The 26730-nt window shown below is 52.4% G+C and overlaps 1 protein-coding gene across 2 annotated transcripts in view; it reads left to right on the plus strand.

The window, feature by feature from the left end:
* Window positions 1–13277, plus strand: part of RANBP10 (RAN binding protein 10) — a 146879-nt gene extending 133602 nt beyond the window's left edge. Inside the window, exons 8-14 of one of the 2 annotated variants that reach the window (XM_065416330.1) lie at window positions 1768–1876; window positions 3464–3612; window positions 5828–6023; window positions 7605–7729; window positions 9066–9211; window positions 9575–9686; window positions 12596–13277. In XM_065416330.1, coding sequence (XP_065272402.1) covers window positions 1768–1876; window positions 3464–3612; window positions 5828–6023; window positions 7605–7729; window positions 9066–9211; window positions 9575–9686; window positions 12596–12726 — 968 coding nt within the window. In that variant the 3' untranslated portion in view covers window positions 12727–13277. The remainder of the gene's footprint in view (window positions 1–1767; window positions 1877–3463; window positions 3613–5827; window positions 6024–7604; window positions 7730–9065; window positions 9212–9574; window positions 9687–12595) is intronic. The other variant, XM_065416331.1, reaches the window with a different exon arrangement.
* The last annotated feature ends 13453 nt before the right edge of the window (window positions 13278–26730 follow it).

Genomic DNA, 26730 nt, shown 5'->3' on the forward strand with positions numbered 1-26730 from the left:
GCCCTGCTGCCGCTTTGATGGGAGAGGGAAGAGGCTGCAAAGCAGAAGTGTTTTTTGTAGATTTCAATCTGCTTTGGTGTCAGTGGTTTTATTAGTACGTGGGTTATCTGCCCAACCTGATGGGGATATCTGATGTGGGGTAGTACTGCCACAGTCATCTGTGGGAAAGGAGACTAAACAGCGCTAGAGAAGGAGATGTCGCTGTGTCCCGGTGAAACTGAGACAGATGAAAATGGGCTCTGTAAGATACAGGCAAATCAAGAGAGAAAGTACAGGAACAACACAGGCAGGGAGACAGAAATAGACTCAAAGGAGGAGAAGCATCAAAGGCAGAGAGAAACCAGAAAAGGAGGAGAGGGTGAAAGAAAGGCAGTGAAGAAAACTGCCATGGAGGTGAACAGGAGGAATAAAAGGCAGGTCTCAGCCATTGGAGTTAGCGGACTCTCACGCTACAGTTTAATTGAAGGGACAGTGACAAGATAAACAGACGATTTTTAATCTGTCTAAAGGAGAGAGGATTCTGAGAAGCGGGAGCGTGTGCAGCCGGAGTATTAGAGCAGGGAACTGGCAGTCAGGACTCCTGGGTTTTATTGTCAATTCTGGCACTGACTTGGGCAAGTTTCAGCCCCCAGGCTTTAGTTCCCCATGTGTAAAACGGAGTTAATACTTGCCTCCCTCAGACTGGAGGTTTAGACTCAGGGTGTGTCTACACTACAACTTTGGTGTAATTTAGGTCACTCAGTGGTGTGAATAATCCACACCCCTGAGCGCATAAATTACACTGACCTAAACGCTGGCGTAGCCAGCGCTATGTCAGTGGGAGAGAGTCTCCTGCCGACGTAGCTACAGCCTCTCATGGAGGTGGAGTTATAATGCCAGCCGGAGAGCTCTCTCCCCTCAGCTTAGAGCATCCTCATTGCTAGCGCTTCTAGTGTAGACTAGCCCTCAGCCTCCCGTGTTTGCAAAGCACCTTGAGATCATCCAATGAAAGTGCAACCTGTTTTGTGATTTGCTAATTACGCTGAGGGAAAACCTACAAGCTACAGAGCACTGTAACCGAGCAGCTGGTGCCTTAGTTCCTTCTCTGGGTGCGCTGGGATTAACGACTGCTCAGTCCCTGCCCCAGGCCTGGCATCCCAGTCAGCAGAGCAGATCAGTTGGCACTAGCACTAATGGGTGGATTGTGACCACGAGTGGGGTGACCTGGCCTCCTGCTTTGTATCCTTGAATCTTTTAAAACGTCCAGCTTGTCAGGTTTGAACTAGTTCAGTCCTCATTGTTCCTGGAACCGGCTTCCTGAGATCTTGGTGTGCAGCTGATTTGGGATTGTGCCTCTGTAGAGAGAACCCAGAATGCTCCATGCCCTTGTTTCCCCCAACAGCCTGATGGGCCCTGACCAGGCTGCCATCCCCTGCTTATCTTCAGTAGATTGCTAATGTTCTGAATAAAAGAAGCCTTTGGTTAAGGCTCAGCACCCCACCCCTTCACTTAGGAAGTTACGGGCGCACAATGCACATCCCTTGTATCTCCCACTGGGTCTCCAGCAACTCCTGATATTTCTGAGGAATCAACAAATCCCCTGCCTGTCCTCTCAGGCTTTCTTTTGATGCACAAATGGCATAAGCCCAGCTCTACCTAGACCCTTTGCGGGTGACCATTGGAGATGTCTCTCTGGGGGCATGAGGGATCTGTGGGGGCTCCGTGTGTCATCTCAGTGAGCACAGTACCTGCTGTCCTTGGTGCCAATAGGTCTCCTCTTGCTTGCAGGAATACAGAAGCTAGTCTTAGCAGGCAGAGTGGGAGAGGCTATAGAGGCCACGCAGCAGCTCTACCCTGGCCTCCTAGAACACAACCCTAACCTGCTCTTCATGTTAAAGTAAGTATGCTTAGCTTTGTGCTGGGAGATGGCACTGGGAAGTCTACAGACCTGAACCAGGCAGTCCACAGGCCTCACTGTGTTAGGAACCAGCATATTTCTTAATTCAGGCAGATTGAGGCCGCTGGTAAGAGCAGTTACCCTGTGAGCAAGGTGGGAAGGAACGCTGGCTACCGTTGTTAGCACTGCTCAGGATCAGTAGCTGTTGCTAGTTGGGCTTTGCCATGACCTGTCAACTAAAGATGGGCAAACTTGGCATCTTAGTGGCCTGCCCCCTTCTGCCTGCCCCACAGAGATCCCCTCCACCTGAGCAGAATGCCATGTCAGGGGAAAGCTCTGCAGACAAGTGGAAGTGGTGTGGATTCCTGCCCCGGTGTATTACCACTGCCTTTGGTCTTCCCAGTCCGTCCTGTTGTTCAGGCAACTTGAACGTGGTAAAGTTCGGTTCATCCCCACTTACAGCCTGTTGAGAAGTGTGGGCGTGGCTGTGGGGATTCCTAGAAAGAAACTGGTGTGGAAAAAGGTGGGGTTAAGACAGAGACTAAGGGAAAGTAGGAATTGGTGTGTGTGTATGTGTTGGTGTCCCCAGTCCTTCAGGGCTGGTTCATGTGTCCTCTTAGCCCATACCCTAGGGTAAGCAGAGAGTACCTGTCAGCTCCCAGTAGAGCGGAGTGGAGAGCTAGGCCTTCACCAGCCTTTCTCTGTGGATGAGTGTTTTTACCATACATTGTCTTCTCTTTCGTAGTGGCCCCCAGCACAGGTTGATCAGACAGTGGGGGAGGTACGAAGTTTGGTGCACACTAGTCTAGAATAACCCTTCGTTGCCATGGACAGCACAATGGAAATCACCTTTTCACCCTTGGGCTTAGAGAGAATACCTGTGATGCGAGGAACATTAGCCATGCAGTGCCATATACCCCCAGTTCCTTGGCTTGCACTCCCTGTGTGAATTCTGGTGGGTTCAGATCAGTGCAGACATTGAAACAGTTGGTTAACTAGCAGGAATAGTGTCTGGGAACCCAAAGTTCCCTTGTCTCAGGAATCGAATGTCATAATTGCTCCCGCTGTTTGGAATCAGTGCCCCATTCCACCCCCCAATCCTGTGGTGTCTTGTGCTTTTGTAGCCAGTGCTATTGACACTGTAATATGGTCTCTGCCCCTGTCTCAGAGTGTGATCTGTTGCCTTGGCTGATCCAAGCTGAGATACAGCATCTTGTCAGTTACATGTAGAACACACTTAATTGGCCAATACTGGGATGGAAGCTACAGTGTAGGTATCTGCTCTTGAAACAGTCTTGTTTATGTATCATCCTTTTTCCATCCTTATGCAGGTCTCCAGGTTCATTAGCATCTGTTTCTAGGCAGCGGTATCAAAACTCCCTTCATACTCCAGCATTCCCAACTTGAAGACACGGGGAGACTTGAGATGCCCTCTTCAGAGCTAGGACCCCTCCTAAGCTTTGGTTGATCCCAGTTTGCTGCTGCTCTGGGACATATGATAGCAATCACTAGAAAAGCATCAGCACTGAATCTAATTCATGTCAGCCTCCCCTTCCTCCTCGGTGTCTCTGCCCTTGTCTGACACAGGTGCCGACAGTTTGTGGAGATGGTGAATGGAACAGACAGCGAAGTGCGGTGTTTCAGTGCCCGCAGCCCCAAGTCACAGGACAGTTACCCAGCATCCCCCAGCCTAAGCCCCAGACACGGATCGAACAACTCGCATGTTCACAGCACTGGTAAGTGCTTTTCTGTCCATCTCCACGCGAAGCAGATCAGGTCTTAGGGATGGATCACTTTGTACTCGACCTGCTGGTGTCTCCTTTGCTCTGCTCTTTGAAAGACATCTGTCCTCCTAACCCCAGCAGGAAAGCTTTCCTGTTACTGGAGGCGACTCTTTCTGACAGAAATGGCATACTGTTGACTTTGAATCCGTTATTTTAACAGAGACTAGGTTGTACAACAGCCTTTTGCAGAAGTTGCTGTGTGGAAGCTGACAGAATATCCTTCAAAAGGACTGCCTCACAGAACAGCCAGTTACCTGATTTAGTCCTCCTCGGGCAGAGCTATTATAAGCAAAGGCCTGGCCCCATAGCTTGTCTCCTTGACCTCAGGGTCCACAAGGGATAACTGCTCTCCGATGGACTTCCCAAAGTCTGGAGGAGAACCTCCCCCTCCTTCAAGGTGTCCAGTGCACTCACCACTGCTTCCTCCTCTCCAGGACCCCATCCAGTTTTCTATTTGGAAGCCAGGCTAAGAAAAGAAGTGCGATGGAAACACTTTGCTACAGGTTTTTCATGTGTAACAACAATGTATTAAAATGCGTGTCTAGAAATTAAGGACTTACGGTTTACAAGCAAAACAAGTGAGGGCCAGGGGCATAAGGTGCTTGCCTAAGATCAAAGCAGAGGGTGGAGATGGACAGAGTGGGCCAGGGAGCCGGAGCTGCTCTGTTTGAAGCTTCACATTCCCAGTGGAGAAATCTCTTGCTGACATTCAAGCTGTCTCCACCTGGCAGTCTGAGCAGCTGCTGCTGCACCATGTGAAAAGCTGAGGGTGCTAGGAGGAGAGAGCCGGAGCATGGATAAAAACATTCTCTGCTGGGCATGCAAAGGCTTAAATGAAGGGGAGACGATTAGCTGAGCAGCTCCATAGCCCCACTCCCTTCAGCCACGTTTCCAGCCTGGGAGCCCCTGTGTCTGTGTTGAGACTGGATGTCTTTCTGAAAAATATTCTAGCTCAACCACAGGATATGGGCTCAATGCAGTAATCCCAGGTTGAAATTCTCTGGCCTGTGTTATCCAGGAGGTCGGGCGGCAGATCAGAACTGTCTCTTCCGGCCTTAGAATCTGAGTGTCTCTATGGTAATGGATTTTTGCAACTAGGAAATTCCTACGTAATAAACTCAATGAACCTGGAGTTAAGACAGACTTCACCTCCAGCATTGTCCCAGTCCACACACATGAACATGCTGCTGTTGATCCTGTCAGTACACAGATTGGCTTTCAGAACAACGTTAGCCCCTTGAGTGCACACGTCCATGAGCTGGCACCCACACGGCAGCGTGCAGCCGTATCATCAGCCTGCGATGCGTTTTGCTGTGACATTGTGAATGCACACGTGAAGTGGCAGGCATGTCTTACCCTACAAACTCACCAGTGAGGACATGTTGCAGAGCCGGTCTGATGTTTTGACAGTCATGTCTGTGCGTGTATATAAAATACGATTTGTTAGTGGCAGCTGATGGCTTTGCATATGTAATCTGTGCTGTCACCTGTGGTACCAGGCACGTGGTGATAGTGTTGTGGACCTACGTCTCCTTTCGCTTGCTCCTGTAACTCCCAAGTGAGGAGAATCAGATTGGTCATTAGTAAATTATAAACAAGTGTCACGTGGCAGGTTGGTGTTAAGTTGCCTGTGTCCCATTAGACCATGTTTCATCCTATGAGATGGAGTTTGCAGTTTGTGGGAGGTTTTTAAAGCTTCTTCCGCTTTAATGCTGTATCTATTGCAGCAGGTGGATTTTGGCCTAGTTTTTACCTGTGCACTGAACAAGTAGATTTCTTCCCCAGGTGTGTTAGAGGGATGAGAATTCTGGTTTCAAAGAAGACAAACTTCGTGGGCTGGGTGTCTCGTGTGCTTCTCTTTGGGATTCTCAGTTCCTCATGTGTCTGAGCTGGTTGGTGCTGATCTTATCTTCTGGATTGTTTCTCACAATCACTGAAGCACAGGTGTTGCAAGTGGACGCTGCCATTCATTTGGGGTTTGCTTGTGTTTTTCTAACACTCTGCTTAATGTAAAAAGCAGCTCTAGTATTTTGTGAATTGCAGCCTGCCCCTATTTCCCTCCCCTGGGGCCTGCTCCTCAGTGAAAGGAGCACAAGCAGTCTGTCTCCTGCTGCCCTGAAGCTGCTGCCTAGCTCTCCCCTCTGACACCTCTCTGTTTGGCTTTCAGGAGCAGATAGCCCAAGCTGTAGCAACGGAGTCACATCCACAAAAAGCAAACAGAGCCACAGTAAATACCCAGCACTGAGTTCATCGTCGTCCTCCTCCTCCTCTTCCTCTCCTTCATCCGTGAACTACTCTGAGTCCAATTCAACAGACTCCACCAAATCCCAGCAGCACAGCAGTACAAGTAACCAGGAGACCAGGTATTCCTTGCAGTGCCTTTCCCATGCCTGGGCAGGAGGGGGCTTAGCCTGCTTTCTGAGCACCTCATCAGCCTCATCGTTCCATCACGGGGGTAACCATGAGTAGCTACAGGCATCACTGCTGAGCAGCCAATGGCCGGTTTTCTTCCACACTTCCTCCCTCCCACCTAGGGATGGAATTGCTGCTGCCCATTCCCGGAGGAGAAGCCGGATAGCAGTCCCCGAATACCTTTGGGGCAGATGCCCTGCCAGGGTGATGCTGTGACTGTCCCGGAAGATGGTCTAAGAGGCAGCAGCCCTGCCGAGCATGCTCCTGCGCTCTCAGCCGAAGGGTTTGCTCGTGGACAGCATGCCGGCCTCCTTCCTTCAGGGAGCAGTGTGCTCCCGCAGGGAATCGGAGCCTGAGCTGGGTGCAGGAAGCGGACCTGAGTCTCCTGCACGGCAGCCCAGACCCTTGTCACTTAGACGTGTTCCGTTTGTATGGGGTCACATTCTGTTCACTGGACCGGTTTATTAGCTGCTGGTGCCGTCGGGCCGAAGGGCCCTGTGAATTATGGGCATCACCATTGAGTCCGGGGATTTCCAGCCTGGAGGGTCGTTACTGCTGCATTTATTGGGGTTTGAAATATGCTGACCAAGCGTGAGAGTTGAGTTTTCTCTGTGCTTAGCTGTTTTGGTGGCTGCTGCAGAGCTGGATAGGGCATGCTGGAGCAGAGGAGATCTCTGTGATTAATGAGGGGCAAAAATCTGTCTGGGGATTGGTCCTGCTTTGAGCAGGGGGTGGGACTAGATGACCTCCTGAGGTCCCTTCCAACCCTGACATTCTATGATTCTCACTAACTGCCAGCTGTCAGGCTCACTAAGTGGGATGCTAAATACCATGGCCAGGGAAGCCTCAAGCTTCCGTTCTGAACTCCACATGCTTGTACAGCTCATAACTGAGTGAGAGACATCACATACCGGAGTCCTATGAATCGTCTGCACAAACGCTGGGTAATGACAGCTCTATGCCAGCGGGGACCACGTAGATCTGAAACACAGAGCATCTTTGAACTCTTCAGTTCAAATCCTGGCGGATCATCTCATCCCTTCAGCCTTCTGAGTTAGAGCAGTGGAGGTCTCCTGCAATTTGCTGTGTAGAGGTCTTGAAACTGCAGCCCTGTCTGCTCTGTGTGGACATTAAAGATCCTGTGGGACACTTTTTGTAGGGCTGATAGTTTGCCTCAGTGCTCTTGGCTAAAATTTCCCCTGTATTGTGTAGAGTGTTGTGTGCTGCTTGGCTGCTGTTCTCCACCCCAGAGGTGGCTGCAATTTGAAATGTTAATTTAAGTACTTCACACTTCCCTCCTCCGGGACCCCGTTGAGTTGGAACCGCACTTTATAGGTACAGGCCTTCATTGTTCTGAACCCGGTTTTGCCCTGCTCGATCGATTGTTTTCTTGTCTCCTGTGGGCTGCTGGGTGACTAGCCCTGGCAGCCCACTGGTCGGCCGTTGGGCACGCTTCCTCCTGCAGGACTTTCCCTTTGGGGAATGTTTCTGCCCTTTCTAAGCCCTCAGGCTTTTTTTCCTTTTGCACCCAGTGACAGTGAGATGGAGATGGAGGCTGAGCATTACCCCAATGGAGTCCTTGAAAACTCCTCCACCAGGATAATGAATGGCACCTACAAACACGAAGAGATCCTCCAGACGGACGAGTCCAGCATGGGTAGGGCCCTGGAAGGCAGGAGCGCTCTCCTCTCCCTTACAAAAAGTTAGGGGGGGAATGGCGCTGCTGGCACATGCGTTAGCTCTATCTGGGACTGGATCAGGGTTGGGCGTTGCCCTGGGGGTCTGTTCCCCAGCCAGGGTGCAGGCATGAGAATCTGGGCATCTCGGATACGGGGGGGGAGGGGAGAAACCATCTGGGGATTGAACTAATCTAGACGTTTTGGGGGGGGCAGGTGCCTAATGCTGATTCAGACAGGGCTGGGCAGCTGAGTTTGCCCACTGACTTGATACATGGGGTGGGGCTCCCGTTACAGGGGAGTCAAACAAAAGGCCTAATTTTTCAGTGGGTCCTACTGCCCTGGAACTCCCAAGGTGCCGGATACAGAGGGCTAATCAGCTGGGCTGGTGATGGGGCCATGGAGGCACCAGAGCCTGGCCACCAGTCACATCCAGCTCAGAACACTACGGACAGCTGCCATCCTCTGTTGGCGGTTCTGTGTCCTCTCTGGGTACGTCTACTCAGCAACTAGACACCCGCAGCTGGCCCGGGCCAGCCAACTTGGGCTCACAGGGCTGCGGGGCTATTCCATTGGTGTGTAGCCGTCCGGGCTCTAGGACCCTGCGAGGTGGGAGGGTCCCAGAACTCGGGCTCCAGCCTGAGCCCAGAAGTCTACACAGCAATGAAACAGCCCCACTGCCCGAGTCGGCTGGCGAAGGGCAGCCGCGGGTGTCTAGTTGCTGTGGTGACGTACCCTGTGAGATGAGATGAGGCTGTGAAGGTCTCACTCTATTTCCTGGTTGTCAAGTGCTCGCCACACAACAAAACCACCTGGACAACTGGCGTGGATTGCCCTCCTCGGCAGCCTCAGCAGAGGGGCCCGGGACGGAAAGGACTCGTGGGCGCTGAGGATCCCTGCAGGTCCAGACTCAGAGGGGCAGTCACTTGTGGGGAGGCTCTAACTGTTCGGTTTGGGGGGCAGGGGGGTGTCAGTGCAGCCCCTTCCGCGGGGCTGCATTTCCACACTCCCCGCGGAGGTGATAACACAGCGCAGCCGCAGTGCGGACCCCGGTGGGGCGTGGTCGTGAGGCTTGCTGAGCTGTTCATCCAGGGCAGATCCTGGACGGTACCGTGCCTGTGTGCACCCCGCACAGACACCCACCGCCTGCTAGCAGACGGCTGGACTCAGGGCGCAAAGAACGGCAGCCCCGCCAGGGGAACGTTCGAGTGAGGGTGGGCCTCGGGGAAGGGCTTTGTGGATCTGAAGCAGGGCTGAGCGCCGGGAGGTACCTGCCTGCAGGGCAGTCATTTCTCTTCCCCTCTGGCCTTTTTCCAGAAGACGGCTGCCCCCAGCGGCAGCTCTGCGGGGGGCACCACGCTGCCACGGAGCGAATGATCCAGTTTGGGCGGGAGCTGCAGACTCTGAGCGAGCAGCTCTGCAGAGAGTACGGGAAGAACACGACACACAAGAAGATGCTGCAGGTGAGGCTCACAGCAGCACCCGCCACGTGGACCAGAACTGGGGCTTTCCCTGCCAAGTGCTGGGGGGCTGTGCGGGTGGAGAGGGGTGGGAGCAGCGCTGGAATCAGCAGTGGCACTCGGTAACACAGGGCGCCTGTGGCCAGCTCCCACAAGCCAGTGCCCATTCTGCACTGGGGGAGGTGCATGTCTCACTCAGCAGCCCCTTGCCCAGGTGCCCTCATTTGCTGCTGGAGGCGGGGCATTCTTGTTGGACGATGCCTGCTACCTGGCTGGCTGGGGACCATGCCCTGGTTGGCTGTTGGTACCTGCCCGTTTTCTGCATTGCTGCTCGCCTTACTGCCCATGTCTCTCTTCTGTCCCCAGGACGCTTTCAGCTTGTTAGCGTACTCTGACCCCTGGAACTGCCCTGTTGGGCAGCAGCTGGATCCAATCCAGAGGGAACCTGTGTGTGCTGCTCTCAATAGTGCTATATTGGGTAAGGCAGGGGCCGTGACACCTGTGCTGCAAGCGCGGTCGCCCCCGGGCAGGTGCTTGGAATTGTGAAGGGGGGCCCTCGGTAATGTGTGCCTGGAGCTCACCTTGTTCCTGCCGATTGCTCCGAGGGGTTGTGGCCTGGGACGGTGTCAGCTGGGGTGACTGGGGAAGGGTAGAAGGGAAGCCAGATACCCACAGCCCGACCCCTGTTCCCCGGCCAGCATACAGCTGCTGCTCCCCTCCTGCTCTGCTCTGCTCCCCTCCTGGCTCGCACCCAGTCGCCTGTCCCAACACTCCTCTGAGGGTGCTCTTCAGGAATTTCCACCTTCGCTGCGAGGAGCTAAGCAGCTCCCGTGCATTCCCCTCTCACCCTGCCCCTTCAGCGGCCATCAGCTGTCTCCTCTGGGGTCCTTTCAGTACAGGGATTGACCGCCACCCCCTCTGGTCTGTAGCTGACCCCACTGTCTGTCAGGGAAAGTGGGTTTCACCCTCCCATCAGTAGAATTCATTTCAGTGGTGCTTGTCCTCACCTGCGGGCGTGTGGCTGGAGAGTGAAGAGGGCAGACTTGTGATTGCTGTGGGTTTTTCATTGAACAGCTGGAGTTGTAAGTGTTTAAATGAGCTTTCTCCTCCGAGAGCGGGTTCCTGAGCCTTCTCGAAAGCCATTCCCTCTCCCTTGGCCTGCTTGGAGCCAAGATTATAAAAGGGCCCTGGGGCCCAGCCAGGGCTGCCCTTTCCAACCCGAGAGTAGCTGGATGTGGAGTGACCTTGTTGCATGCCCAGAGATCTGTCGTGGGGTCTCCTCCAGCTGATTAGTTCTCATTGTGTTCCCACGCTGCCGGCCACGTGTGCACCTGGGCATTTGAGCAATTGGGTCTGGTCTTGGCCCCAAGGTTAAGCAATGATCTGGGGCCCCTCTGCGTCCGCAGTTGGGTGGCAGCACCTACTGTCTAATTGGCCTTTGAAGGCCCATTCCCTAGCCCAGCACTCACTGTGTAAGGCCTTCACCCCTTGCGCCTGCCCCATAGACACAGGGGCCCAGGCTTTTCTCGGGATGGCAGCTTGTACTCCAGAGCCCTCATCTGCCTGAGGATCAATAGCAGGCTCTGCCTTTGCTTGGCCTCTGGAGAGTCCCGCGCTAGGGAAGTCAGCCCAGAAAACGTGGGCTGGTGGCATGCTCTCTGGCTCCTCAGCAGCTGGCCCAGGGTGGAGCCTGTCCAGACAGGAAGTGGCCACTTCCCAGGGCCCGTTGACGCGGAAACCTTCCATGGTAACGAAGCTTGTTTGCAGGCAGGATCAGGCCTGTACAGCAACGGGACCCCTTGCAGCCTGAGCTCCTCTGACATCTTGCAAAGGGTCGAGGGAGGGAGGTTACCCTGGCTGGGCTCTCAGAGAAGGCTGATGGCCCCACAGGCTCCCATGGCGGCTCACCCACCCTGCTCCCTGGTTCCCCACTGGTCTCAGCCTGGGGCTTGGCCGGGGGCCTGAAAAGCTGCTTTGATTCTTTTAGTCACAATTTTGAAAACTAGAAAATGAGCCCTGTCGGCCAGGGCCTCGGGGAGCCCGGCCCAGCTCCCTGCACACCCAGCAGGGCGGGAGGGACTGAGCAGCGCTCCCTGCGGGGGGCACTGAGGGCAGGGGACTTGCCCACCCCCAGCACGCCACCTGCTGGTACCATCAGGGGGGAGGAGGCGGCACAGCTGCTTCCCTCGAGGCCTTTGTGGCAGAGAAAAGAGGGTGGGAATTAGACTCTGAGGATGGGGGGCAGGGGCTTGGAGCCTGATCCCCACACACTCTCCCTGTTCCCCATTCCCTGGTGGGACTGAGCTTTAACTAAGGTCAGTCTTTCCCCCGCTGGCCAGGCTCCACGCACGAACCAGCTCCTCCGTCTCACAGAGCCATGTTTTGGTCCCAGGAAGGACCCATACATCAATAGTCTGGTCCGTGGCTGTTGTCTCTAATGCATGGGGAGAGTGCAGCATGATGAGCAGTAACGTGAGAGCAGCGAGCTAGAGGGGAGTTAGCGCTCCAGCCCCGTACCTGGCTGCACCCTCTGTCAGACAGACATGGAGGAGGCGGAATTTGGGGAAGGAAAGTCTCCTCTGGGGATCAGGCTGCTGACAGCCACACGGGGCTGGCTCAGTATCAGCGGCAGGGCAAGGTGCTTGCCCTGTTTGATCACCCATTGGAGGAGATGAGAAGTTGCTGAAGGATGTCGCCTGAGGGACTTGTCCCCAGACATGCTGTGTGCATCCTGTGATCCTTCTGACACCTGGACTAGGCTGGTGGCACCAAGCGTCCTCCTTTGCTGGTACTCCTGGCTGAGGTCTCAGCAGAGGCACAGAGCTGGGTGGAGGATTTCCCCTCCAGAGAGATGAGCAGCATAAAACTGGAGAGCACACTTGAGAAAACAAAGGACTCCAGATCCACGGCTAGGCCCGAGGGGCTTGTATTGCAGGCTAGACGCCCACGAGTGGGAGCAGACAGCGGCCACCTCGGAGAAGGCCACTAAATAGCACCCCATCCCCCACCTTGCTTCTGCCTTCACGTTCTGCTCTCCTGGGTCTCGTGTTCAGCGGCTGGAACTGCGGCTGCGCAGCCCCATAGTCTCCCTTGGACTAAGACTGGCAGCACCAGCGGGTGCTCGTTGGCCCACGCAGCACTGCTTCCCAAAGGTCCTGCCACCTCACGCTGCTGGGGGGCACGTCCAGCGAATGCGGGCGTGACTGTGTGCAGGGACAGCACCCTGGCAGACCCAGCGTGACCAGCTCGGCAGCCACCCAGCCTGTGCTCTGCTCGCTGTCTAGTTCGGGAGTCGAGGGAGCACTTGGGTAGGCCGCTCTGGCAAGGTGCCATGCTCAGCCCTCCAGCACGGCCATTCTGAGACCTTTTCTTCTCTCTTCCCCACAGAATCTCAGAACCTGCCAAAGCAGCCCCCGCTGATGCTGGCCCTGGGCCAGGCCTCCGAGTGTTTGCGGCTCATGGCTCGCGTGGGCTTGGGTTCCTGCTCCTTTGCCAGAGTTGACGATTGTTTGCACTAGCCATCAGAGGAGATGGAGTGACGTCCTCCAGTGCTGCCCTTCACCCTCCATTGCCGCCACCGCCTCTTCCCCCGCCTGACCTCCCTGCTGCCCGGCCCCCCACACTGCCCAGGGAAGAGACAGAGTGCTGACTGAGTCAGTCCCTCCTCGGCAGCGGTCACCATCACGTGCCGTTTGCGGAGCCGGGCAGCAGCTGGCAGACCTCTCCCATCTCCCCACCGTCACCGCGGCTGCAGCAGCACTCAGTATTTTGCTGGTTAATCTAATGTAGCGCCTTCCGATTTAGGTCTTTCTCTTTCTTTTTTTCTGACTGAGCCACCAGTATTTATATCTGGAGAGTTTGTGCTGAGCTGGTTTCTGCTAATTTAGTGATAAAGCTCATCCACCTGGGTGACAGCTTATTATTTTCTTAAGTAAAAAAGATCTATACCCGTCCCCACACATGAACATCCAGTATTTATCTCCAGTGCTAGTGACCTGAGCTCTTCCCCAGAGGGCAGCTCAAGGTGTTTATTTGGATCCCATTCATTAAAAAGATCTCTTCCACCTCAGCCAAGGCGTTCATGTGTTTATTCCCCACAGCCCAAGCTCTGTTATCCCCCCCAGCAGTCACTTGTAGGCTTCATCCTGGGAATTGAAGGCTTCACCGTGGCTGGCCCTTTGCTGAGCTTGTGAGGGGCCAGGCTAGTGCAGTGGGAGCCTTTGCCTTGTTCCTCATGTCAGTGGGCTAGGCTGTGAATGCACCTCCAGCCCTGGGAGCAGCCAGCCTGCGGGCATGGAGAGCACCTCGCTGTGATTAGAGGCTGGAAAAGCGGAGGGAATTGGAAATCACCAGGTTTGGATGAGCCCCTGGCGCTAACCTCCAGGGAGCAGCTGCTAGCGCTGCCTGAGCGAAGTGTTTGGTTGTGTTCCATTACAGAGCCCCGTTCTCTGCGGGTTAGGCCATGTCGGTGTAGCTGGGCTCTGGGCTGCATCCCCCAGCTAGAGCTCTGCTTGGATATGCCAGGGGTCTGCTGGGAGAATTGACCTGGAAGTATGGAGTGTGCTTGTGTCACCCCCCCAAAGCTTGTAAACGTCAGGTTTTTACAGGCTGTGTGTGGGGACCAACAGCATTATAGACGGCAAGATTTTAAATACATGACAGCCAGGCCATTACATTGAAAGGCAGCAGCTCTGTTTTCATAAGGATTGAAAAGTAAATATTGAATTTGGAGCCACACAGCGACCCCAGCGAGCAGCTGTGATGGCTTAACACCAAACGAGGATGAACTGGTTCAGCAGTGCTGTCATAGGCGTCCTCACAAGTGCTGCTAGACACGTTGGATTAAAAGCACATACCCCTAGCATGCGTGTGCGTGCGAGACTGATGGTACCCAATGGCCTTACACGCTGCGTGTTTGTGTCTGGGTGCCGTTGCTGACGGAGAGTAGGGTACAGTGAAGAGCGATGTGCCTAACTGACTGACTGCCCACAGATCTTCGCAGAGGGGAAGTGGGGTTTGCAGCACGTGTCTCTGCTGCTTTTTCTGTTTCATTTGAAATTTTTTCATAAGTGGAAAATGAAAAATAAAATTTCTTTCAATTCACTAATGCCAAGTGGAGGGTATTCAGGCTTAAAATCCTCGCCAGCCCCTCCTGTGGGCTCCAGACTGCGAGTGAGCTTACGCGCCATGCGGGGGAAGGAATTAGCTCCTGGCTCCCAGCTACGTTGGTTTGGAGCAGGCATGTTCGGCACCACAAGTGGAGGCTGCAGTTGGAGCAGGAGACCATGGGGCACCTCTCTGCTGAAGCCCAGACCCTGCGTCACGACTGCTTTTGCTGATGGTGTAGCACATGCTTGAGGGCCCAGCGGAGGAGGGGTTGGATGCTGCAGAGCCTGCCTGTGGTGGTGGTGAGGGAACACCAAAGGTAAACCCTTTGCAGACAGATTGGGCGCGGGGGGGGGGGGGAGGAGTGGTGGAAGGCAAGGGGGTGAAGGGTCCATTGTGAAATCATAACCAATGTGTACATGGCTAGCGCCACCTGTTGGTGAAAATGTAGAATTGAAAATGCTTCTTGTGTAGATGCACTGACTGACTTAGGGAGGAATCTTCCCTCTTCCTGCAGTCTCATCACCAACCACTGGGCCTGGCTTGCGCAGTCCAGTCTAAACAACCGCCGGGGTTGCTGCAGTAGCATCTGCTAAAGCCAGCCTGGCCTTAGAACTTGTATTCACAGTATCTCTTACAGCAGACCTGCTTTTCAGCCCCCAGTTCAACGTCCTCTCTTGGCCTGGGGTTTGCCAGTTTGGGTTAGGTAGGTTACCTAACCATATCCCTCAAGGACGGAGACAGCCCCAGTGGCTGGTCAGCTTTAGCTGTTTTCGTCCTGGCTTGCAGCTGGCCTCTCCCCACCTTTGTAACAACGTCACCACTTCCTTTCCAAAGATTCCCTGGAGGTTGTGCTTTTTGCTGCTCAGTACTGTAGTAGTTGTCACTTCCTTTAAGCAGTGCCTTTTCCTTGTCATACATTGTGCAGCTGTCCCCTTGGGTCCCTGTATTGGCCTTGCACCATGGATCACTTTCTTCCTTGGCAGAATTGTTAGAAAGCTTCTTACTCCACACTTGCATTTACTCTTCTAGAGCAATTGTTTTAGCTTCAGTTTCGCATTCATTACAGGTAAAGCATCTAAATGCTCTTGGGCTAAGACTTCTGGTAGCTCCTCTGGGGTATCTGGAGATGTGATGGACTGGCCTCTCCATGTCTTCAGCCAGTTCTCCTAAAGGTTATTCACGTTGGATAAGCCATCCTTGTGTTGCATTCCGGTCAGTTCCATGTCCAACTTGAGGACGACTGGTTAGTGCAATTGTGAATACTCCACCATTCCTCCTGTCCTTCTGTGGCATAGTAGGGGCAGATCATTGAGCCTGGCATCAGGAAACAGTGCTTCTCTTCCTCGTTCCTAGTACCCTGCTGATCTCCAATTCAATTCAAGATCCTCCAGGCTGATTTTTCCTTCATAGCTGACCCGTCTCTGAATTGGCCACATAACTGACTGACTCTGCAGATCTGGCTCTTAAGTTCTAGTGGTTGGAAGCTTGGCTCTGGCTTCTTGGGTTAAAGGAAGATTGACTCTTCTGTCACAACAGCAGTTTTCTTAATGACTCTAGGTTGTCAAGGGGCACTTTAAAATGCGCCTTAGGTAACCGCAGGGGCTCCGGAGCCGTTCCAGTGTAACATTGGATCAGTCTGGAACATGACAACATAGCAACCTTTAGTGCACATGAAAAAATTCACAGCTGACTTGGGCCTGCTACTGCATCTGTGTGGAGTAAATTGTGTTTGAAATGTCCAAAATCTCTCCGTTCTCATCACAGGCAAACGAGCTGTGAAATCTCCTTGTACGTGATGCTGCTGTCCTTTGAGCAGCTGGGATGGAAAATGGCTCAAACTAGCTTCTTTTTCCCTACAAAAAATGAATAAAAAGTGTTACTCTGCAGAGAACAGCACGCAGCTGGTCTGGAGAGCCAGAACAGAGCGCTCAGGACATGCAGTCTGATCCCTGGGCACGCTGCAGGAATGACTGACAATCTGCCATGGTCAAGTTCAGAGAGAGCCTCTAAGTCGTTGAATAACAGGCAATGCTGAGACCTCTTTGCTCTAGTGGTGCAGCCAGGCCCCACCACGATACACATAAGAAACATAAGAATGGACGTACTGGGTCAGACCAAAGGTCCATCTAGCCCAGTATCCTGTCTACTGACAGCGGCCAATCCCAGGTGCCCCAGAGGGAGTGAACCTAACGGGTAATGATCAAGTGATCTCTCTCCTGCCATCCATCTCCACCCTCTGACAAACAGAGACTAGGGACACCATTCCTTACCAATCCTGGCTAATAGCCATTAATGGATTTAACCTCCATGAATGTATCTAGTTCTCTTTTAAATGCTGTTATAGTCCTAGGCTTCACAACCTCCTCAGGCAAGGAGTTCCACAGACTGACTGTGTGCTGTGTGAAGAAGAACTTAACCTGCTGCCCATTAATTTCATTTCATGGCCCCTAGTTCTTATATTATGGGAACAAGTAAATAACTTTTCCTTATTCACTTTCTCCACACCACTCATGATTTTATATACCTCTATCATATCCCCCCTTAGTCTCCTCTTTTCCAAGCTGAAAAGTCCTAGCCTCTTTAATCTCTCCTCATAGGGGACCTGTTCCAAACCCCTAATCATTTTAGTTGCCCTTCTCTGAATCTTTTCTAATGCCAGTATATCTTTTTTGAGATGATGAGACCACCACATCTGTACGCAGTATTCAAGATGTGGGCGTACCATGGATTTATATAAGGGCAATAAAATATTCTCCCTCTTATTCTCTATCCCTTTTTTTTAATGATTCCTAACATCCTGTTTGCTTTTTTGACTGCCGCTGCACACTGTGTGGACATCTTCAGAGAACTATCCACGATGACTCCAAGATCTCTTTCCTGATTCGTTGTAGCTAAATTAGCCCCCATCATATTGTATGTATAGTTGGGGTTATTTTTTCCAATGTGCATTACTTTACATTTATCCACATTAAATTTCATTTGCCATTTTGTTGCCCAATCACTTAGTTTTGTGAGATCTTTTTGAAGTTCTTCACAGTCTGCTTTGGTCTTAACTATTTTGAGCAGTTTAGTATCATCTGCAAACTTTGCCACCTCACTGTTACCCCTTTCTCCAGATCATTTATGAATAAGTTGAATAGGATTGGTCCTAGGACTGACCCTTGGGGAACACCACTAGTTACCCCTCTCCATTCTGAAAATTTACCATTTATTCCTACCCTTTTTCCCTGTCTTTTAATCCAGTTCTCAATCGATGAAAGGATCTTCCCTTTTATCCCATGACAACTTAATTTACGTAAGAGCCTTTGGTGAGGGACCTTGTCAAAGGCTTTCTGGAAATCTAAGTACACTATGTCCACTGAATCCCCCTTGTCCACATTTTTGTTGACCCCTTCAGAGAACTCTAATAGATTAGTAAGACATGATTTCCCTTTACAGAAACCATGTTGACTTTTGCCCAACAATTTATGTTCTTCTATGTGTCTGACAATTTTATTCTTTACTATTGTTTCAACTAATTTGCCCGGTACTGACGTTAGACTTACCGGTCTGTAATTGCCAGGATCACCTCTAGAGCCCTTTTTAAATATTGGCGTTACAGTAGCTATCTTCCAGTCATTGGGTACAGAAGCTGATTTAAAGGACAGGTTACAAACCATAGTTAATAGTTCCGCAATTTCACATTTGAGTTATTTCAGAACCCTTGGGTGAATGCCATTTGGTCCCGGTGACTTGTTACTGTTAAGTTTATCAATTAATTCCAAAACTTCCTCTAGTGACACTTCAATCTGTGACAATTCCTCAGATTTGTCACCTACAAAGGACGGCTCAGGTTTGGGAATCTCCCTAACTTCCTCAGCCGTGAAGACTGAAGCAAAGAATTCATTTAGTTTCTCCGCAATGACTTTATCGTCTTTAAGTGCTCCTTTTGTATCTCGATCGTCCAGGGGCCCCACTGGTTGTTTAGTAGGCTTCCTGCTTCTGATGTACTTAAAAAAACATTTTATTACCTTTTGAGTTTTTGGCTAGCTGTTCTTCAAACTCCTTTTTGGCTTTTCTTATTACATTTTTACACTTAATTTGGCAGTGTTTATGCTCCTTTCTATTTACCTCACTAGGATTTGACTTCCACTTTTTAAAAGATGCCTTTTTATCTCTCACTGCTTCTTTTACATGGTTGTTAAGCCACGGTGGCTCTTTTTTAATTCTATTACTGTGTTTTTAAATTTGGGGAATACATTTAAGTTGGGCCTCTATTCTGGTGTCTTTGAAAAGTGTCCATGCAGCTTGCAGGGATTTCACTGTAGTCACTGTACCTGTTAATTTCTGTTTAACCCCCTCATTTTTGCATAGTTCCCCCTTTGGAAATTAAATGCCACAGTGTTGGGCTATTGAGGTGTTCTTCCACCACAGGAATGTTAAATATTATATTATGGTCACTATTTCCAAGCGGTCCTGTTATAGTTACCTCCTGGAGCAGCTCCTGCGCTCCACTCGACTAAATCGAGAATTGCCTCTCCCCTTGTGGGTTCCCGTACCAGCTGCTCCATGAAGCAGTCATTTAAAGTATCAAGAAATTTTGTCTCTGCATTTTGTCCTGAGGTGACATGTTCCCAGTCAATATGGGGATAAGCGAAACCCCCCACTATTATTGAGTTCTTTATTTTGATAGCCTCTCTAATCTCCCTTAGCATTTCATTGTCAGTATCACTGTCCTGGTCAGGTGGTCGATAATAGATCCCTACTGTTATATTCTTATTAGAGCATGGAATTACTATCCATGGAGATTCTATGGAACATGTGGATTCATTTAAGATTTTTACTTCATTTGATTCTACATTTTCTTTCACATATAGTACCACTCCCCCTCCTCCTCCCCCCCTCCCCCCCACGACCTGCTCTGTCCTTCCGATATATTTTGTACCCTGGAATGATTGTGTCCCATTGATTGTCCCCACTCCACCAGGTTTCTGTGATGCCTATTATATCAATATCCTCCTTTATCACGAGGCACTCTAGTTCACCCATCTTGTTATTTAGACTTCTAGCATTTGTGTACAAGCACTTTAAAAAACTTGTCACTGTTTATTTGTCTGCCCTTTTCTGATGTGTTAGATTCTTTTTTATGTGAATGTTTCTCATCTGATCCGGCCCTTACATTATCCTCCTCCATCCTCTGCTCCTGACTAGAACCTGGAGAGTCTCTATCATTAGACTCTCCCCTAAGAGAAGTCTCTGTCCGATCCACATGCTCCTCTGCAGCAGTCGGCTTTCCCCCATCTCCTAGTTTAAAAACTGCTCTACAACCTTTTAATGTTTAGTGCCAGCAGTCTGGTTCACTTTGGTTTAGGTGGAGCCCATCTCTGCTGTATAGGCTCCCCCCATTCCAGAAGTTTCCCCAGTTCCTAAAGAATGTAAACCCCTCCTCCCTACACCATCATCTCATCCACGCATTGAGACTCTGAAGCTCTGCCTGCCTACCTGGCCCTGCGCATGGAACTGGGAGCATTTCTGAGAATGCCACCATAGAGGTCCTGGATTTCAGTCTCTTCCCGAGCAGCCTAAATTTGGCCTCCAGGACGTCTCTCCTACCCTTCCCTAAGTCATTGGTACCTACATGTACCACGACCACCGGCTCCTCCCCAGCACTACCCATAAGTCTATCCAGATGCCTCGAGAGATCCGCAACCTTCGCACCAGGCAGGCAAGTCACCATACGGTTCTCCCGGTCATCACAAACCCAGCTCTGTTTCTAATGATCGAATCTCCCATTACTAACACCTGCCTTTTCCTAGTGACTGGAGTTCCCTCCCCCGGAGAGGTAACCTCAGTGTGAGAGGCAACCCCAGCACCATCTGGAAGGAGGGTCCCAACTATGGGAAGGTTTCCCTCTGCTCCCATTGACTGCTCTGCTTCCCTGGGCCTTTCATCCTCCTCAACAGCGCAGGGGCTGTCTGACCGGAGGTGGGACAAATCTACAGTGTCCCGGAAAGCCTCATCCACATACCTCTCTGCCTCCCTTAGCTCCTCCAGTTCCGCCACCCTGGCCTCCAAAGCCTGTACGTGGTCTCAGAGGGCCAGGAGCTCCTTGCACCGAATGCACACATACGCCACCCGCCCACAGGGCAGGTAATCATACATGCTACACTGAGTGCAATAAACAGGATAGCCTCCACTCTGCTGCTGGGCTTCTGCCTGCATTCTCTCCTACAGCTGCCTAGGTTAACGATAGGGTTTTTGTTTAAATCAAGAGGCTTTGATTATAGTTTAGTTGAAAGGTTTTGAAGAATGGCACGTGTACCTCTCCCCCTTCCCACTCCCCTTCCAAACTCCCTCTCGAAACTCCCTGTTAGCGGCCCCTGTTCGCAAAGCTCCACGCTCCCAATCGCACCTTTCCAAAGGGTCTGCAGCTAGCTGTGTAAAATCCCCTTGCACTCCTCAGTAGCAGCACCAGAGGGTTGCAGTACTGCAAGCACTTCCCCAGATGGCAGCCCAGACAGGGATGTTTGTCCCTGGAGCAAGCGTGCTGGAATGAGTGTAGTTTTGCTTCTGGTGTGCATGGACCCCTGGGGTGAGCTGTGAGGATGCTGCAGAAGTGCACCGCTCGCTGGTTTCACGCTCCCTAGTAAAGGGACCCATCACGCACAGCCTGGGGCAGCAAAGGGGGATTAGCACGTGGGCGTGTGGCAGCTTCCTCGTGGGGCTGGCTTCAGAACCAGGAGCCTTGGGGAAGGTGCCCTTTCGGTGGCTCTGGGCAGGGAGCGTAGTGGGGCGGAGTCTCTCCTTGGGGGACAGCTTCACCCTGACTTCCTTTGCTGGGGAGAGAGGTGTCGTCGGAATCCCCTGGTGGGCACCATGGTGCTGCGTTTGGACCTCTGGGCTCAGGAGAGCCCCAGGCTGGACTAGCAGCGGCTACAGGTCAGGATTAAAGGTCATTGGCAGTGGTGGGGCAGGGGCTTCTAGGCTCTGGGATAGCAGGGGAGCTGTGGGGCAGGACTGAGGGATGTTGCCAGAGTTTGGGGGTGGGGTGGGGAGGGGAGCTGGATTGAGGGGCATCAGCAGAGTGGCAGAGGTGGTGTGCCAGCTTCCCCCACCATTGTTTGGCTTGTGGCACCATGGTGTCAGGAAAGAGGTAGGAGGAGCCGGGAAAGGATGGCTTGGGGACCAGTCAGAATTTACACTGTAATCCCAGAGCGCTCTCCTGGCTCCATCTGAGAGCTGGCCCCACACGTGCCTTTTCTCCCCTTGTCTCGGTGGTGTATACAGAATAACCCAGTGGGGTCAGGGTCTCTGGTGGGCTGGGAGCCGATCGGCGTGCAGGGAACTGAGAGCTTCCTCCTTCCAAGGATCCTCCCACTGCTGGATCTGAGTGACTAAAATCCCATGTCTCTGCAGTATAAACTCCTCAAACCGGCTTCCCTGAGGTTCTGTGCCCATGGTGTTGTGTTGGTCAGGGGATGTCACCAGCAAGTGACTGACAGGGCATAGGACAGTCGTGCTAGGCTGGTAACGGGGAACAACACCCAGGAGCCTTTCTAAACTCGCTCCTTTCTGGGCTCCAGCCCTGTTATTTTCAGGTCCGTCATGTTGAGTATGCTTCAGGTGTGAGCGTGCCCCATAGCCCAGCGTCTAGTAAGTCCAGAGGGTGCTGTGGGACGCTGGCACGAGGGCGACAGATGTCTGCGCCATTGGCTCTCTGTAGCAGGCACTCAGTGACGCAGGGAAGGGCAGAAGCAGAGGCTGGTCAGTGCCAGCTCTCCTGCCCTGTGGCTCTGGCTCCCGGAGGCTGTGGTGTCCTGTGCGTAGGTGGGAAAGGAGGGTCTGAGGGGATTAGCTGGGCTGGGGGCTTCATCTGAGGGTCGCCTGGGACAAATTCTGACCTTCCGGTTGGAGCCGTGATTCCCCAGGGGAAGTGCGGCTGAACCACGCTTTGCCTGGTGCTGCTGGATGAGTTTCAAGGCCTGCTGTACAGTGGCTCCGTTCGCCCCCTTTGATAGGCTGGGCAGCTGTGGTTGCTATTTAGGCACTTGGCCCTGTCGAGGAGCCCGGTGGGCCATATCCTCCCAGGGTGTTGCTGGTAAAGCAGCTGCATGGATCCAGCCCTGGGAGGAGCTGCAGCCATCTCCGTGCCCTCCTGCACTGTGGCCCCTGTTCCTGACTGCAACAGCGGTGTGTACCTGGCATGTAGGGCAGGCTCCTGAGAGAGGGGCAGTGCTTTCCTCTAGGGCGGCCGTGCCCAGGCTGTGGCTGTAGCAGTTGGGTGTAACAAGACTCCTTGCAGAAGGGCTGGGTGTGACCCGGCTCTGTCGTGTTGCCCAAGTTTGGAGCCTGCTGGCTTGAGGAGTGGCCGGGCTGTTCCTGGCATGTCCGTAGCTGTGTTTGGGGAGCTAATGTGCCTCAGGAGGCATCACTACTTCCCGAATCCCCTGCCCCTCTGCCTCCAGACGCCTGCAGACCCCACAGGCCTGCCTCGGTTCTCCCCCGGTGTAAATCAGGGCTAACTCCACTGAATCAAATGTTTTACACCAGTGTCAATCTGAGACCGGAATCCCCCTGTGGGTCACGTGGGGTATTTCCTGCAGAGTCTAGAGATGGAAAAGACTCATTGGACCAGCCAGCCCCTCTCCCAGGGCCAGGTCCTGCCATGCGTCTCTTCAGGGGCAGTCTGGAGTGTGCGCGGTTCAGCCCTGCGGTGATGGGACCAGCCCACGCTGATAATGGGCTGGCTGGATAAGTGCCATTGTCATTCACGTTGGAATCAAACTGAACCTTGGCAGCTGCCTGTGCATGGGCCGGGACTTGGCTGGCCATGGGGTCCCTGCCGGAGAGAGGGGCCCTGGTCTGTCCAGCAGTTCCCCAAAGGCTTGGCAGGAAAATGGACAGACATGCTCACCTTGGCTGCACTTCCCCATCCTATCCCATGGGGGGCAGCGCAGCCTGGAGGCTGGTTCACCGCACCAGTTGCCGGGGGAGGATGTTGACTATTTTGTGCCTTATCTCGCTATTTCCAGACCTTTCAGTTACCACTTCCTGCCCCCACTAGCGCCAGGCAGTGCCCATGCTCAGTGCGTGTCTCTCCGGCAGCAGGGCACTGCCCGGGAACACTAGCTGCACACATGGCATGTGGAGGAGAACGGGTCCCGCCCTCAAGTATTGCTGGATTGCTCCCCACGCTCTGTGCAGCTGGCTGCCCCGCTCGGTCACTGCTGCTGGTGGGCGTTAGCGGTGGCACCATCAGAGGGAGACCTGGGCTTGGTCTATGCCCAGAGCTGCTCTGGGGAAAGTGTGAAGTTAAACGGGTTTAGCTGAACTGCTCCAAGCCAGGTTTAAACCGAAGGGAGAGAGTCCGCACAGAGCTACGCCAACCCAGCGCCACATCACAGCCTGGGTTAAACTGGTGGAGCTCGGGCAAGGCCGTTGTGCTGCGTGCCAGACTGCGCACAAATCAAATAGCTGAGTGTGCTCCTCTTACAGGAGGCAGCCTGGGTCACGGGCAGGGCTCTGGACTGCAACCCAGGAGCTCTGGGCTCTATTCCACATCTTTGCCACTGGCCTCCTGTGAGCTGGGGCAAATCACCTCACCTCTCTGGGCCTCAGTTTCCCCAGTGCTCCTTTAAGAGCCCCGGATGGAAAGCCCCACATGCCGCTGTTAGCAGTAGCATCCAGCTGGCTGTTCATGCACGCCCCTAGCTGCTGTGCATGCCGTTAAGGGCAATGTACATTTGTAAAGAACTGCCCCTAAATTGGTCTGAGGAGGCGAGGTGGTGGTGTGACTCGTCTCTCCACGCCTTCAAGAGCGCCAGGGTCAGAGGGAAATTCCAGGCGGTCGGCTCTTACCATTGAGCCAGACAGTGTCTGTTTGAGCAGCGTCCCTTCCCTGGGTAGGGAGATGGGGCCCACTGGCCTCCAAGAGCCAGGTTTGGGAGGCGTTTTAGAGCAGGCCTGCAGGGGGGTGGGAGCCAGCAGCCGCCTAAAGAGGAAGCACTGGGTCTCTTTAGTGAGGACTCACATTTGCCCCCAAGTGTCCGTCAGCGGCAGGTGAATGAACGCCCCGTGGCTCCTTTCTCTCCGATGAGCCAGTGTTATTCTCGGTCTGTTGCCAGCTCTGTGCACCCCGGCTAGTGACGTGAGATGGAAAGTGTCATCCTAGCAGAGAGCACCCACAACACGTCCTGGACACACAGTTCACAACGCCAGCTTTGGGGCAGTGCTGTGGTTGGGATCTGGCTCTGGGTGTGCACCTGGGAAGCTGATCACGTAAGAGGAGGATCTAAAATGAAAAGAAACGTTACTTTACGGGCAGTTGTTTTAACCCCCTTTTACTCACAGCAACCAGATCACTGTGGGGGTTTTGCACTTTAAATCACAAGACGTGTTCCATATGTCCACATATTACAGACCTATTCCAAATGTCCACCCGACACCCCATTCCTCTTCGAACCACCCTCAACTGCTTTGTTTTTCTTCTGTTCCCCACACGCTTCAAAAGACAAATGCCAGGACCCAGGAGGGCTTTATCCCAAATTAGTAGGAAGAGCACAATGAGGGAGTTGGGTTTTGCAGGGTGGGCTCTCATTGCTTTGAAGTTGGAAATTGAAACAAACGAATGCCTTTGGGGGCTTGGGGTTTTTTACAGAAAATTTTAAAACTAAATACCACGTGGGTGTGACACTATTTAAGGTTAATATCCTCTCTAGTGACTTGAGTTGGGTTTTTATTTTTCACGTGTGCACCTGTGCTCCTCTTGGCTCTGTAGACGGCACCGTGTGGAACGCCTGGCAGTAGGAGGGTTTTGATGACATCTTCAATTTCTGTATTCCAGTATATTAAAAAGGAAAACCAATCCAATGAAGTATACCTTGTAATTTAATTTTCTTCTTCCGACGGCTCAAAACTCAGGTATGAAAAGTTCAGCTCCAGCGTGGAATGTGAGGACACTTTGGTTTTGTTTCCTTTTTACCAGCCATGTCGGCTATAAAAAAAAATAAAAAAATCCACAATACAAATAGTGAGTGAGCATAGTCTTTGCTCTTCCAGATTTATCCTCTTTGTTAATAACATCGGCTAAATGGACATTCTACAAGTTGTGCACATTGGTTCAGTCTAAGCTTAGTATTTGTGAATTAAGTTACCCAATGCTAGCATGAAACCCTCAAAAGGGGAGGGGAATTTTAACTGAAGGGGAAAAAAAATGTAAAACTGTACTGGAAATATGGTAACATTCTGTTGTATTTTGACAGAATTATTTTTATTAAAATACACATCCATGTGCAAGAACTGGTGTGGAGATGTGTGCTTTGTGAGTCTGTGCTTTATTTATGCAGTCAGGGTTATCTGTTGTCTCCCCAAGTTAACCCCCCACCCCACGCGCGCACACCCTCCGCTGCCTCACTGGCTTGCACGGGATGCTAACGCTACTGAGTTTGTTGTCTAATGATCAGCATCACAGGGGGCTGGGGGAGAAGACAATGCAGTAGTGGACTTTACAGCATGTGCTCCCCCTCCTCCCATGTATCTGGGGGCTGGTCTACAGATAGTGGCACCAAAATGCCTTAAATTGGGTTCGGTTCACACTTCGGTTATTTTGCAGACCTGTGTGGACAGTCTGATTTCTGCCTCTTTTGATGTAGTGTAAATTTGTTAGGATGCTTGTAATCCCCAAGAAGTGTCCTCCCGCAGACTTGCTCGAGAATAAGCATTGCCAGCTCTTGTGATATTTGGTGTTTTTCTTTAAACTCTGCTGTTGGAATCAAGAGGGTCTTGGTAACTGAGTGTTTTTAGCTCTCATGGTTGCAGAGAAAAGCCTGGAACTGTGACCTGCAGGCTCAGCAACCAGAGGGCAAAAAAACAGAACCTAAAGTGTAAACCCCCCCCCCCCCCCCCCCCCCGGGTGATGCTGATCATTTGACAACAAACTCAGTAGCGTTAGCATCCCGTGTGTGGGGCGGGAGGGGGGGGTTACATCTGCCCCAGAGTGTGTGGACCAACCTTCGTCATGGGCCTATCGTAAACTGAAGCCAGGAAGGACCAGCCATAACCGTCACAGGTCTCGGCTGCGTTCCATGAGTTGAGATTTGTCCCCTGCTGGGTGCTCCACTACCTGCCCTCCTTCCCCTCTGCTTCGGACTGTTCCTTAAAGGATGTTTGGGTGGAGAAGGAACTGAGGGTGGTTCGCCCAGGCACCCCTGGCTATCCCCGGGGTCCAGCATGAGGAGGCGAAGGGGGCATGTGGGCCAAACAGACCATGCTAACTGAACATCTCTGATCAAGGCTCGAGAGCCACATGCGCACTTGAAGTGGAGCACCCAGAGGGGGACACATCTCAAAGAACTGCAGTTACTGCACATGGGGAGTAACCTCTTCATCATCAGTGTCATCATGACGTCCTCCTGAGCCGGGCAGATAAAACCACC

Source organism: Emys orbicularis, chromosome 14, assembly GCF_028017835.1.
Source record: "Emys orbicularis isolate rEmyOrb1 chromosome 14, rEmyOrb1.hap1, whole genome shotgun sequence".
Classification (NCBI taxonomy): domain Eukaryota; kingdom Metazoa; phylum Chordata; order Testudines; family Emydidae; genus Emys; species Emys orbicularis.